The sequence below is a fragment of the Triticum aestivum genome, chromosome 2B (assembly GCF_018294505.1).
Source record: "Triticum aestivum cultivar Chinese Spring chromosome 2B, IWGSC CS RefSeq v2.1, whole genome shotgun sequence".
NCBI classification, from domain to species: Eukaryota; Viridiplantae; Streptophyta; class Magnoliopsida; order Poales; family Poaceae; genus Triticum; species Triticum aestivum.
Window position 1 is genome coordinate 9,688,026 of NC_057798.1, and position 14,553 is coordinate 9,702,578.

General features: G+C 42.3%; 2 protein-coding genes across 4 annotated transcripts; both read left to right on the top strand.

The window, feature by feature from the left end:
• Positions 1-1,271: 1,271 nt before the first annotated feature.
• LOC123039908 (CCR4-NOT transcription complex subunit 9) lies at positions 1,272-6,632 on the top strand. 3 transcript variants are annotated; one of them, XM_044462886.1, is made up of 9 exons: positions 1,272-1,487; positions 3,107-3,178; positions 3,424-3,513; positions 3,687-3,729; positions 3,969-4,075; positions 5,128-5,223; positions 5,718-5,908; positions 6,017-6,086; positions 6,221-6,632. In XM_044462886.1, the coding sequence occupies exons 1-9, from the start codon at positions 1,329-1,331 to the stop codon at positions 6,332-6,334; spliced, it is 942 nt and encodes a 313-aa protein (XP_044318821.1). In that variant the 5' UTR covers positions 1,272-1,328; the 3' UTR covers positions 6,335-6,632. The 3 variants fall into 3 exon arrangements, with proteins under 3 accessions (XP_044318821.1, XP_044318822.1, XP_044318823.1); XM_044462887.1 differs by having other exon boundaries at positions 6,224-6,632; XM_044462888.1 differs by lacking the exon at positions 5,128-5,223.
• A 346-nt stretch (positions 6,633-6,978) lies between these two features.
• On the top strand, positions 6,979-13,766 carry LOC123043100 (protein AAR2 homolog). Its single transcript, XM_044465448.1, has 14 exons — positions 6,979-7,209; positions 7,305-7,387; positions 7,856-7,913; positions 8,594-8,653; positions 9,474-9,603; positions 9,726-9,952; positions 10,389-10,481; positions 10,567-10,638; positions 11,520-11,552; positions 11,681-11,821; positions 12,563-12,619; positions 12,989-13,075; positions 13,211-13,279; positions 13,420-13,766. Exons 1-13 carry the CDS (start codon positions 7,075-7,077, stop codon positions 13,244-13,246), a joined length of 1,212 nt encoding a protein of 403 aa, XP_044321383.1. The 5' UTR covers positions 6,979-7,074; the 3' UTR covers positions 13,247-13,279; positions 13,420-13,766.
• Positions 13,767-14,553: the final 787 nt, after the last annotated feature.

Sequence of the window (14,553 nt, forward strand, 5' to 3'; positions counted from 1 at the left end):
GATACCTAAAAATTGTAGGTGTAACTCTTAAAAAGCAATATAACATCGTATAATTTTTTGTTTTTTCATAAATATATTTCAATATAGGCTGTTGGTCGAAGATTTAATTTGGGGACCAGTAGATGTCCAAAATGGCAACTATTATGGAACCGAAGGGAGTACGTGCTTGAATGAATTACAAAAGCAAATGCAGAAGTCCTTCTCTTTCCATGATCTTACCTTCTCACAATCATTAGTGTTGATTAGTACACCAAGGATAAATTATAACTCTTTTAGAAATGCTATTTAAGTAGTAACATGCAAGTATCTTTCATTTCTATCATCTTAAATCTTGAATTTTCTGGTAGTTCTTCCTAATATATTCATGACCCCCCCCCCTAAAATTGTTGAATTGGTTTAGATTATTTATTATATGAAAAAGAGCTAAGGTACCACAACTACTTATGACCTATTTGTTGAGAATGATGTAAATTCAATGTTATTCATTCTTATTGTGTCCTTTGCATTATATATTATCACTAGCATTTGGGGATAAATCTACAGGTACCGGAGACCCGCTCTTCATTGTGTCTCCATTGAACATGAAAAAAGAAGAAAGTGAAACTTTTATAAATATTCACCTCATGGAATTACACTATGTATAATTTTGATAAGTCTTGGCACAAATTAGCATGAAACAACAATGTAGACTCTATACATTGTTGCCTAAAATAACACATATGAACCGCTCTAAAATGTATGTATTAGGAAAAAGTGCCCCCTCTTTACAATAGTAAAGCCAAACTAACTAATTAAAGCACCACATCAACTAGGATGTCAAAACTTAGTGAACACATGATTCCTCAAAGCGAAAGCAGAAGATGATCAAAAGACTACATTTACAAGGCCCTAAGTTCTAAAGAAACAAGGCCTTTGTAGATGCTTGTTTTCTCCATCAGCAAGGGAAAGAAAAAACGGTCCACATGTTTTAAACGATCTAAACATGGAAGTAAAAGTAGGTATAAGCCATTATTCACAACATAATTTGCAAATTGTCATGGTCTCAGTACATAAATGACATACACCTTCTTCGGTAAGAGACAAATATCTTTAATGACACAAACCATCTTGTTATACTAACGACAAAATCACAATAAGCACCATCCAATTAATGAAAAAGTAGTGCCCAACACCGCACATTACGTAGATAGTTCCAAAAGCTAACGTAATTTGTTACGTTACTTATAAGAAACTCTTTCTTCTGTGACCTGTACTTGCTTTTATTATTGTTCCTTTGTATCATAGAGTTCCTTCGTCTCCACATCCCTCCTCATCCTCTAGATCTATCTATGTCCCTGCCTTCATCTCCTTCTTTGGTGAGAGGCGGAAAAGTTGGCACCGAGGTGGTACAAGCATCGGTGGACCAAAAGATGACATCGATGGAGTATCTGGTGCTCAACCTTTGCGACCCTACGCTACGCGAGAGATCCCTCGCGGAGCTCTCTAAGGTCCTTGTGCATCCTTTCATTTTCCTGATTAGTGCCCCTCTTGAGGAAAGAGTCCCCTTTCATAAATCCCTAGCGATGTTTGTTGTGAATTCTGGCCCGGGATAGTGGAAAAATTGCGCCTTTAGCCTAGTTTTGATTGAATGCATTTTTTTCTTCTCTCTCATGCTTAGTTCAAAGTAAACTCAATCAAACATGGCCTTAGATCTTAGTGATGTTGTTTGCTCTAGTGGGGCTATCTAGTTCATAATAAACTCAATCCAAACATGCCCTGGAATTCCCCCTCCCGGCAACGGCGAACTCCGATCCCTCCCCATCGTTCCATCCCGCCACCGGTGCCGGCGTGGTCCGGTGGGTGCGACGCTAGCCTCGGCAGGACGACTTTCCCCGTGCATCCATAGGTGGGCGCGAGGGCCCCCTGACGGTGGCGCTGCTGCTTGGCCGACGGTGGTGTGGCTCAGCGGCGGCAATCCCGCGGGCCATGGGTGCCCTTGATGCGGCGACGCGACCGTTGGTCACGGGACGGCACGGTGGCTGGCGGTGCCCGCTCAGCCCAGATCTGGGCCCTTCTGGGCCCCATCTGGGTTGAGACGGGCCGGCAGTTCGACGGCGGTGTTGCTCCCTGGTGGTGGTGAGGTGACGGTGTTTTCGGGCGGTGGCGGCTTCGTCGGCCGGCGTGATGCAGTGTGCGGGCAGGGACTGTCCGGACCCATTTGGGCCCGGCCGAGCCGTCGGGGCCTTGTAGGTCCTTGTCGTCGCGTCCGGTCGGCTTCAAGAGGGCAGTGGAGGTTGTCCCCTTCCGCCGGTCGTGTTGTGGTTGCTCCCGTGGTCGTTGTCTCCTTTCCCTTCCTCTAGATCTCATGTTGGCGGCCCCAATGAGATGGCGATGCTGGTTTGGTGACCGTGGTGGCATAGGCTGGTGGGCAGCAAGTTAGGTGGTGCACTACAGAGTGTCCAGGGTGGTAGTGGTTGTTGGGCCGGGATAAATCCCTGGCGGCTCATCCGTCACCGACGTGGTGACGCATGCGGGCGCAGCCAGACCTTCATCAAGGGCGTCGGGTATACCCCTTTCCCACTGCCCTCCGCGTACCGGTGAAAACCCTAGGACTTGTACGGGCAACAACGGCGGCGGCGTCGCATTCCATCTTGAAGGTGTTGCTTGGTACGCAACGCTTTGGGGTGCTAGGAACGCGGTGGAATTTCTCCGAAGGGTGCAGGGGTTGCCGGTCTTCTTCGCTTTGTTGATCTGCCAGTGTCGGCATTTGTTTCTCTTTCCTTTTTCTTGTTCTTCCTTTTGGGCTTGTTTGTGCTGTGGCCCCAGCGAGCTGGATGTACCGGATGGTTGCTTTGTTATATAAAGGGGGGATGGAATCCTTTATCATAAATAGTTGTTAGGGATATGAACCACTCCAATGTGGATGTTTTTTACTTGTATACAATGCTGCTTTGATGAAGAGATACAACACTCTTTGTATGTTACAATCTGATTTGTCAATAGTGACCAATCAATTCAACAATGCTTCTAAACCAAACAATGGTCGATTTTATGTTCATTTATTAGTTTGCATAATCATGAAGGAAGACCCTATTTTGTTGTATAATGTTGTTTCGTTAAATTTTAGGAGAGGGAGATGTTTCCGGATCTGGCCCCTTTGTTGTGGTACTCATTCGGCACAATTGCCGCGTTGGTCCAGGTATGTCATAAACATTTGCTACTTCTACATTTGCGAATTTAGTATGAGCATGCGTGAAAACCACAAAAAACAAGGTTTTGAGCCCTTTAGCCTATTTATTAAAAAAATCAGTTTGATATGGTAGTTAGTCATTCTTGGTCATATTCAGTCTTCTTGTAGTAAGTGATAGTATCAGTTATTATTAAGTTTTGAATTTCCAATCTTAGTTTCTCACTGGCCTACTTGGCTACTTGAAACATAAACAGGAGATTCTAAGAATCTACCCTGCGCTTTCGCCTCCAACTTTAACGTCTGCTGCATCAACACGGGTTTGCAACGCACTCACACTTTTTCAGGTATGCACTTAGGAAAAAATAAATTCATAATGATTTCTTGTTACTGCCATATCATGGTTTAATGTTCGACAAAGGAGTTTCTAATGCATATTTGTTCTTAATTACCTTGAATTTCACACAATAATTTTGTAACATATTTCTTTAACCTCTTCTATTTCTATTTGTTATTGCAGTGCGTTGCATCACGCCCTGAGACCAGAAGCTCTTTCATAGAAGGTAATGAGAACCACTTCGCGTATTAGATTTCAGTGCACCGTTGGTGTGCTTTGTCAGTTATCATACATTTTGGCTAAATATTTTTGCTAGCTACTATCTTAGTAGTTGATTTGTAATAGTTTTATATATGGCATGGTTCTCAAAATGATATAGAGCAACAAAAGGTTTTTCACTTTTATAAACCTTTAGTTTTTGGATCTTTTTGTCAATGATTTGTTTTTCAACTATTGGTATTTCAGCTGATATTCCATTGTACCTGTACCCATTCTTGCGTACCGTAGACAAGGCCCAAGCTTTTGAGCAATTGCGGCTCGCCACTTTGGGTGTCATTGGTGCTCTGGTAAAGGTAACTCGTACTTGGAAGGCTGGAAATTTAAATTTCTTACATGGCCTTAAACTAGATAGGAAAACTCGGCTTGTTTCACATAATATGCAATGCATTTGTCAATTAACTTATGTACCTTGGCATGAATTTCAAATGGGTTTACCATCCTTGTTATACATGGAATGGGACTAACTCCACCAACATGGAAGGGAAATATAGTTACATATTTATAACTTAAGTTTTGTTGTAATGATTCTTCCATGTTTTTGCTGAATAATTAGTTGAGTTTTTAGCACAATGCAGTGAACACGTTATATCACCTTCAAATTAGCTGATACGAATATAGATAATATGGCCAGTTTGTCACCACATAATGTAGTTCTCAGTTGTTTATAAGTTTGAAGTATTAACTCATCATCATATGTTTTCGAACTTGGTTCTTAGTGAAATAAATTACATTAATAAGATTCCAAACGACATGGATTTAAAGGGTATGAGATCAGGGTCTATCGTTTTTTGTGTGTATTGGGATGGGGAGGGGAGGGGTAGCGTTGATTGAGATGGGTCATGGGAGAGAATTAGACAAGATGAGAGGTATCAAATAGAGAGGATTTTTTTGATGATTGATTATGAGATATGTGATTTCCATATATAATGGATGTTTGGGTTCTTAGAGGCCTTTTCAATTTAATATGTCGTCCTAACTCGTATAAACGTGTTGAACCTGTTGTTACCATCGTTGTCCAACACGTCGGACTAACTCACTGTTGTAGCCCGGGCATTTCTCCACAACATCATCACTACTTTTACTCAATGTTCTCTTTTTAGTGCCTGCAAAAAAGGGTAAGTTAGTAATACTAATGTGTTGGTCAGCTGGAAGGCAAATTTACATCACCATATGTTTCCCAGCAAAGCTTGAAAGGATAAACTTGTTTTGTTGCATATTATCCTCAATCTCCCCCTTCATTTTGTTCAAATACATCATAATATTTTGAAGATCTATTTTTTTGTTTTATCAATACAAGTTTAACAAATGAGATTTGGTTGGTTTTCCTTGTGATATGTACATGCAGGATGAGAATACTAAAGCTACTGAGTATTTGCTCAAATGTGAAACCATTCCTTTGTGCTTGAATATCATGGAGATAGGCAATGAGCCTTCAAAAACCGTATGTAGCTAGACACCTTTACTCTCATATAAAATGTATGCTGCTTATGCTCAACACACGATTTATTAGGAAGACTTCTCCCCCATTCTTGCCCCCACCAGGATTCCATCCCCATGGGATACAATCGCAATTGAAAAGCAGGTTTAATATAATTTTGAAGTAATAGAACAACTTTACTGATTGACAAGCATATATGAACACATTTTGTCCAATATAGCTTTGAAGCTTAAGCCCCGCTATTGTTTGGGCTACAGATTCAACTGCTTTTTTGTAGCAGATATACTTCCACCACGTCATCTCAACAATTATATGTAACATTGTTATTTTCCTTGTAACACCTCTTTTTCTTATAATAATCCACACAAGTCAAGTATCAGGAGCATGTCTCTTGTTGCAGTTGAAGTTCAAGTAGAAGCAAATCCTAGAGATAAGCCCAATAACGAATGGACACTCCTTTTGCTAATTCCTATGACCATTGCCCACTCATTTTGCAGGTGTCCACTTTCATTCTCCTAAAGGTTCTGCGAAACGAACTTGGTCTGCATCGCTGTTGTGACACTCGCGGTCCTTTCTATGATATTGCTTTTGCTTTACAAAAGAGGGTTAACTCACCAGACGAACGGCCTTCGGCAAGGTTGCTGAGGTGCATTATCCAGTGTTACCTTAGGCTATTAGATCATCCTAGGTTTGTACCTGCTGTCATCCCTATTATTACTGTGATGTCTTTTCACAACTATATATACTCTTATGAAGTAGTAGTACCAATGCTATTTTCTTCTTCTCTCCGATGCAGGGGCCATGCGGTGTTAAAAACATGGTTTCCCAGCGTGCTACAGACCGGGACATTCAATGACTATCTCACGGTGAGTCTTGATACTTGGGCTATAACAATAATGCTGCTCCCAAAATTCAGTTTGGTCCACTGAAGTAGATGGCGCAAGATTGCATATGAAACTGACTATATATATTTTCTTGCTGGAAACGTGTATATATATAGAAGGATCCTTCAATGCAAGAGTGTCTGCAGCAACTGTTGGCTAAGATGGAGGCTGGGAGTCCCATCAGGTCGCTCCATTTTCTCCGCTGCAGTGACAACGCTATCATACCATGAATCGCACAATATCGTTGCAGTTTCCATCGAGACAGCAAAAAAAAGGTTGTTGTGTTAATAAGCCTTGGGCAATCATCGGTGTTTGGAACATGTAGAGACTGTAATAAATTATAGGGGACGGAAGAAGCCCCTATACATGATGATCCTTCTCTTCTGCCGTATTCGTATTTGCGTGTTAATTAAATAAATACTAGCTAAGTTATTATGGTTCCATGTTGGGGAGGTTGTTGTGCTACCGTTGGAATTATGGAACGTAAATCGAATTGAGTTGTCATGGAGATTGTTGCTTTGTTGATCATATGCTGTGCATGCATTATCTGAGATACTGGCAATGAGCTTGACTAGGCGTAGATTTTACTGAGTTTCGCCCTTCATTTTGAAGGGTCGAGGACGGGAGAGACGGTGGAAGCTTCACGAGGTGCTAGAAGCTGATTGTTTTTTTTTTCCTCCCCGTGGCTTCGAGGTGGTTGGGCCGGTAAAAAGATCCACCCGTATGCACAATCTCAGATGGGCCGGGTTGTTTTCTCTAGAGGGCTCCACCGTCTCTCTCGCCAGTTCTACAGGCTCTCGGAAAAAAAAAAGCAGTTCTCCAGGCGGCGGCTCGCTTCCTGCCTCTCTCCTCCCACCGCCGGCGGCCTCGCGCTCCTCTCCCCCCCCCCCCCCTCCCTCCCCGTGAGAAGCTTGGTCCAGCACAGCGCCGAGCGACCGCCGAGAGCTGGCCGCGTCGGGCGCTGTTGGGCATGGCGAGCAGCGGGGGAGGCGCGGCTGCGGCGGCGCGGATGGACCCGGAGGCGGCGACGGAGCTGGCGCGGAAGGGGGTCACGCTCCTGCTCCTCGACGTGCCCCAGCACACCCTCCTCGGCCTCGACACCCAGGTAGTACGCCGCGCCTTGCACTGGCCGCCCCTCCGGTGGCTACGCTTCGATTTGATTTCCAGAGATTGACATCCGAGAGTATGCTGCTGATTCAGGTGTTCTCGGTCGGCCCCAGGTTCAGAGGGATCAAGATGGTGCCCCCAGGCCCGCACTTCCTCCACTACTGCTCCCCCAGCAGGTACGTCCCCAAGCAGCATGCTTGAGCAATATTAGTAGATATTTTTTTTACAGTAGTACAGTAGTACTGATTTGATGCACTAGATGAGGAATTTTTTTTACTGCTGGACAAGTATTAGTGATTTAACTGGGTAATCTAGAGTTGATGCAGACCCCGCTGTATCGACTGACACATTCATGCCAGAGTGGATCCAAACTTGCTTTATGGGTATACATGCTAGATTAGCAACATCATGCTGCCTTGCAATTTCCCCTCTTCTGTTTGACCCCTTGACCTGTTTCTGGGACATCCTGAAAACTGATGTCCACTGTTTAGATTTGCGAAGGCTCATGTGCGCAGTCTGTTCATTTGACTCGCATTTTCCACATGTTCTAATGATTAACGTTGTTCGGCGATGGGTGCTGCCATTACGCCGTGCGATATGATATCCCGTACTGACCGTTCCTCCACTATCTGCCATCCTTGTAGGCGCGGGAATGAGTTCGCCCCGACAGTCGGATTCTTTCTTACCACTCACCCATCTCAGGTACTCCCCCCTGTTCCGAAGCAAGCACATCACATTTGAAGTACTGAATGAAGTGTACACCATGTTCTTAGTCTGTGACTGTTCTTTGCACTGGGACCTGATCAGTAACTCAAAAAGGTTCAGATGAACTATTGTGTTGACCATTAAATTTGTTAGATCAATGGCTCACAAGGCCTTTTTTTCTAGAGTAGTCTGATATCTTAGATCTCTGCACTTTATCTGTCCCCTTCTATTGTGTACTACAGTATATCCAGAGTCAGAACTGATGCTATAACTTCTTAAACTACGGTTGCATCTGGAGTATATCTGAGTCTGAATTAGACAACTCACAATGCTCATTGGTATTTATGTGTCAAGCTTCACATTTCCCGTCTATACAGTGGTGGGTGAAAAATAGTTAAGAACACAATGCACTTGGAAGAAGAAGAGCCAAACAAAGATTTTCATACTGTGTTGGAAATTTCGAGCCATGGACAGGGCGTGGAAGCTTGCTATCCATGTGCCAGAACCATGGGTTGGTTGGGAGATCTTATGGTTTTCACCTCTAGCCTACCCCTACTTGTTTGGGACTAAAGGCTTTGTTGTTGTTGGAAATTTCGAGCGGTCTTAGCTGTCAGAGTTCTGATAATTACACAAAATTGCTTGTTTACATGTACTCATCTCCTGCCTATTGTTTCCAGGTGGTCGTTCGAAGATGGCATGCTCAAGAGGAGAGACTAGTGACACTATCAGAAGAGGAGGTGACATGTTTGATTATATTAGAATCTTTAACATATTGCAGCATACTTTATTGCTTTATCTCCCCATACCTTTGTAACATATAGTTCTCTTGTCTTCTTGCACATAGTACATCACTTGATAGTTGAGACTCTACTGGTATTGGCTGAGACAACAACTACTGTTGAAAGGCAATATTGCATTAGGATAACTATATTGCATTTTGCGAAATATTAGTATGGCAGCATCAGCTTCCTCAGTTGTTGTAAATCTTGTATTTGCGCCTTGCACTGTAACTGCAAAACTCTAGGTATCAATATTCAATATGTCTTGTAAATTTTAGAGCATTTTGTAACCTTACAAATAACTAATTCAGTTGATAATAAAACAGAAGATGCATTGCCCCAATGGGGTTACTACTTCTCTGAAGTGCCTAACCTACTGGATCTGCACCAGATGATAATTTAATATGACAAACTACATAAATTTTGCCTAATTTATGTTCAGCTTGTTTTCCTTACAGCTGGTTTATGAATAATATATGAAATATGGACTACCAGAACTGTATCTGTCCGGAGTCTCAAAATTGCAACATATTCAAAAAAGTTGACCTTCCTGTTATTGACTGTAACATACTCCTTCCGTCAGGAATTACTTGTCGCAGAAATGGATGTATCTAGAACTAAAATATGTCTAGATACATCCATTTCTCCGACAAGTAATTTCGTACGGGGGGGGGGGGGGGGGGGGAATATAACATAATAATACCTCAAACTAGGGATTGCATGTGTTTGATTTTTCTTGGGCTAGAAGCCTAGGATACTGAAGTTTGTTTTATGGTAGGAAATCAGATACTCTGAAGCAGTAAAACGTTTCGAGTTCGATGATCAGCTTGGACCATACAATTTGGATTCTTTTGGAGACTGGAAACAACTTTCAAGCTACTTGTCACAAAGTGTCATTGAACGCCTTGGTAAGTCTGATGCATTCTTGATTTTTCTCGTACCCTTAATAGTTACAGAGCAGCCTGTGTTTAAGACATTTTTGATAGAACTAACTAATGAACTACTGGTTATGTGTGTTTGATTTGTACAGAGCCAATTGGTGGAGAAATTACAATTGCATTGGAGACATCATGGATGGATAGAGCTCCCCAAACAGATATGGAGAGACGATTGATGGAACAACTTAGAGAAGACAAGTTTGCAAAGAAAGCCCCTGCACAGCCTGAGAGGAGAGGATGCTATTACACAACTATCCCAGCTTCGGTTAAGCACAGAAACATTTCTGCAGATGAGCTGACTTTGCTGAATTTGGACAGAGTAATGTTCTTATTATATTATTTGTTAGCATACTTTGGCACAGTTAATCTATCAGCGTGGATCTGGTTTTTTATATCTTGTTTTTTCCCACAATCGATTTCCTGAAGCAATAGTTTATCTGATGCGAACACATCCTTATTACAATTTGAACACTGAGATCTTTCTGGCCTTACATGTGGACACAACAGCCTGAACTTGAATAGTACAACCTCAATTGTAGTTAGCACATCGACAAACAGCCATGTGAAAACATTAGTTTGCTGCCTTTTGTCATTTCAACCACAATACCATCAATCATGCTATAATCTTCAAATAGGCATCATTACTGCTAATGGTGGTTTGCTCAAATTGATTCCTCATATAGGTTCCCATGTTAGTGAACACTGAGTTGACAAGTTATACCAATATTTGTTGACGAGTCTGTTCTACTTTTCAGACAAGCTTGCTGGAGACTGTCTTGGCCAAAAATTATCAAGGCCAAGAAGATTTACTCTTGGGGGAGCTGCAGTTCTCTTTCGTAGCGTTTATGGTACTGCCGACAAAACTAAACAATTGTTTTGAAGATGTTTTATTTACTATGTGGCTCTGTTCTCTAATGTATTTGAGTTGTGTAGATGGGACAGTCACTGGAGGCGTTTATGCAGTGGAAAGCATTAGTCAGTCTTCTTTTGAGCTGTAGCGAAGCTGTAAGTACTGATATTTGTTATCTCCTACAGCATTGTTACTCTTGCTCCTTAAACATTGATGGTTAAATTGTTTTTATCCACCTATCTGTAGTATTATTATTCAGGGTTTAGAAAATCATATTGAACCAGCTGGCTACCCAGATGACCCTGGGCCGTTTTTTCAGAACCTGGCACATTTCAGCCACCTAATGTCCCCTTTTGGCTCCATCTTCTGTTCAAAGAATTGTAATACTATTTATTCCTACCGCAAAGAAGGTTGGAAGTCAAAGAACGGCCAAATTTTAAACTCAAGAAATGAAACCAAGTTTCTGGATGAAGATTGGAACTGGCCAGGTTCTGATATATCGCCCCATAACAGTTCTTGAAACTCTGGTTGTATTCTGTTTAAGAAATAATCTTACCTAAGTATCTTCACAGTTAAACTACATACAGTGGCATCCTTATTTTGTTGGGTCTAGCCCAAATGCTCTTTTAGTCTTTATTACCCTGCCTTGGTTTGACATTTTACTATCAGTCCTTTGCCTGCAACCAGGCCATTTCTTCTTCTTTCCGTTTTTGAAGTGATATAGGTTAGGCAAGCAATATAATTGGTAGTTCGAACTACCATCTCAGGTCATACATTGATTAAGCTGAGTCACTGTGCTTCTGTATGTTAAAAAATCAAGATTTTCTGAATAAGCCGTGCTCTAAGTTTTAACAGCCCATTATTGATAGTATAATGTATGTATGCGTGTTTTGAGATTGGGAGTGTGGGAAAATGGAAGGGAAGAGATCAAGAGATGCACTGCACTTGATAGTTGATGTGATCCTCTTGAAGATGTATTGCACATCAATACATGCCATTATATTCTTAGCTGACTCTGTTTCTTTCTCCCTGGCAGCCACTTCATACAAGGACACAATTGTTTGTAAAGGTATTATGTGACTGTATTTGTTGTTTACTTTTGTACCTGAGGCATTATTTGTTGAATTTATCAGGGCAATGCAATTGAACCCTGAGGTCTATAACGAGTTCTGTATGCCACATTTTTGTTCCGTGCAGTTTATTAGGGTTATTTACTACCAGTTCAAGCATGGCTTTCAACGTACACATGATTCCAGAAGTAGTGAGGACAAGGGCAATTCTTTGTTTCTGGACGAAGCATGGTTTTCAAGAGACATATTCCTTTACCGGCTTTCCAAGGTAATTTGTTGTAATATTTATTTGGACATTACGCATCCTATTGGTATCAGGATATGTAGTTGTACACACCTGTGAAGACAAATATTTGATGTCACTTCGCCGTGAAATCAGTTTGTCCGGATGTATCCGATCATCAGTCCCATCACCTTGAGATCTGCAGGGTCTCATTGTTTTCTTGTCCACTATTGACACTGTTGTGAAGAGGGAAAGTAATTGTTCAGTAAAGTTCCTGGCCAGCTTTGTCATTTGTATTTAATTCATAATGCAACACCTTTTGGCCCCTGACATATGTAAATGTAACTACAAGAACTGCTGTAGTGCTGGAACTCAGGAAGGTAGAAAATAAGTCAACTTTGCTCGGATAAATGTGGCTAGGTGAACACGTTTTCAGCTATATATCACTTTCATGGTTTACTTTGGAATGATTGTAGTATTCCATCATATGCAATCATGACTTTTTTTTTTGTAGCACAAGCTCTTAATATGACGCACCGAGCAAATGGATACTTGTCCTTTTGGCCTAGTCTCTGATTGTAGTTGTTTCCTGTTTGGTATTCTAAATGGCTGATACACCGCGACATGGCATACACATAAATAAACAAGATGGCAATGTTAATCGTGTTTCCCGTAGTTTCTAAAATTGTTACTGTGAAAGATCAGGGTTACTTATACATATACTTACAAAATGTGTTTGATACCTTGTATGCAAAATAATTTAGTTCTCTCAACTGCTGTTGCCAGGATTTCTTGGCGGTAATATTTGAAGCTCAAGTCGTGGATGGGGACCTTCTGTCATGGGTTAGCATTCTCGAGTCGTCTCTTTGTCTGATCTCTTAGCTGTTTACGTGTACCCTGGCAGCATAAGCAAGGCCGTGCCCTTCCTGTTTTCCGCTATCTGACTAGCCACCCATGCATGAATTGTGATTTGGTTATTTGAGGCACCGGATTATCACCCAGAAATTATGAAAGTTTGCATTGTTAAATCGGAAATTAATGACAATATTGTTCAACCAACTCTACAGAGCAAACGAAATACGCATCAATTGAGTAGCTTCACTGTTGCTGTTGAAAAAAAAATGTTGAGGATATATCATATACTACCGCTGTGCACTTTGTGGAGAAATTCTAAGAACGTTGATATTTGTAACATCTTCCCTTCATATGCAGGCTAGGAAACTGAAGACGCTCCTGGAGACCACGTTTGGGTGGGATCTCGAGAACAACGCGGTGAACCTTATCGATGAGGACGATGAGGTAAGTCGGGTCATGAACAAGGCAGCAACAATATTCGTCTGCTATCTCAAAGGAAAAAAAAAAAAGAGAGGACAGTAAGACAATACTTGTCTGCTACATTTGATTGAGAATCTTCTTCTTCTCTTGGGAACGCAGTTTGCTCCCGTGGTCGTGGAGATGGACGGCTCCTAGGGCGCGCACATTCCACGGAATCTCACGACGGTGGTACGTAGCGAATTCACGCAATGTTTGATTACTACGCCAAACAACATGAATTGTGATGTTGGCCTGGTTTGCTTCTGGCACCTGGGGATGTTGGCTGCCGCTGCCCGCTAAGGTTTGTTTGTTCCCTGCTGCTTCTGTAGGACGCACCGAGTTTTAGCAAGTAACAAAGGGACATGGTGAGGTTATCAGCTGGCTGCTACTCTTTCTGAAGATGGATGCTTAGCTTCTACTGTCAGAAGAGAAGGATGGATACTTGCTTTGCACTGGCATTCTTAGTAGTAGTTCCCCGAACGTTGACTGTAAATATGCGAGGATTTCCAACTTGCTGGTTGCATCACCAGGACAGTAGTTTGGAAATTCATCCTAGGCTTTGCAGATTGACCGTGGCACTACCGGATTCCGTAGGCTTTGCGGATTGTGGGCTTTTATTTCCACCATCGCTCTCTCCAATATGGCATGAAAACAAAGGAAAAGGTTTTCTGGACAACACGATCCCGGCTAAATCTGTTCGTGTCGGAGCAAACATTTCGACGCCATGCCCGGCATGATCGCCCGCTCAGAAAGACGGCGACATAAAATTGATTTGCAAAGCGGAATACCCTGGTGGGGAAATAATTTGAAGTGCATTGCAAATTGAAATCAATTTGAGCACAGTTTCAACCAACTGTGCAAGTCTCATCGCAGCTAAAGTAACTGCCTTGAGCTTCAGCGGTCGGTGTGGACTGGATCAGAACCGTCGACCATCACGCTAACAACAATAACCAAGATGAAGCCGCACTCCACTTGTCTCTATGAATCTTCCATGTGCCTGGCAACAGGCCTGGTCACTTGTTCAGTGGTAATGGAATCTGCCGGCATGTGTCTGCCGCCCTCATTAACCTCGGGATGACGGCAGTAATTAATGTGGTGACTGGCGACGCACCTCATCACCACCAAGCTTGAGAGATGCTTTGAAGTTTGAAGTAGTACTAGTTTTACCTTTTCCCTTTACCCAGCTTTTTTTCACCGCAGCTGCGTCACATGGCTCGCCTGCACCCGCACTCAGCACCTGCGGTAGTAATTACCCGGGATCCTTTTATTAAACTACTACGGCTAACCCGAATTTAGATTTTTTTCTCATGATAATACGTGTCTCATGCATGTCATGAAGATTGAGATACAAGTCACGTAAGGACCAACATGACAAAGCTGAAAAAATAGCAAAACATCCTCTGAACTTGACACCAACACATACCATCTACCTCCGGCAGCACCACAACAGCCATCGGAAAAAA

Excerpts from the sequence above, each read along its gene's own strand:
- LOC123039908 (XM_044462886.1), top strand. The coding sequence starts at position 1,329 with ATGTCCCTGCCTTCATCTCCTTCTTTGGTGAGAGGCGGAAAAGTTGGC. Across the intron at positions 1,488-3,106 it reads CCCTCGCGGAGCTCTCTAAG|GAGAGGGAGATGTTTCCGGA; the intron begins GTCCTTGTGCAT and ends GTTAAATTTTAG. Across the intron at positions 3,514-3,686 it reads ACGCACTCACACTTTTTCAG|TGCGTTGCATCACGCCCTGA; the intron begins GTATGCACTTAG and ends TTGTTATTGCAG.
- LOC123043100 (XM_044465448.1), top strand. The coding sequence starts at position 7,075 with ATGGCGAGCAGCGGGGGAGGCGCGGCTGCGGCGGCGCGGATGGACCCG. Across the intron at positions 11,822-12,562 it reads TCCTTTACCGGCTTTCCAAG|GATTTCTTGGCGGTAATATT; the intron begins GTAATTTGTTGT and ends TGCTGTTGCCAG. Across the intron at positions 12,620-12,988 it reads ATGGGGACCTTCTGTCATGG|GCTAGGAAACTGAAGACGCT; the intron begins GTTAGCATTCTC and ends CTTCATATGCAG.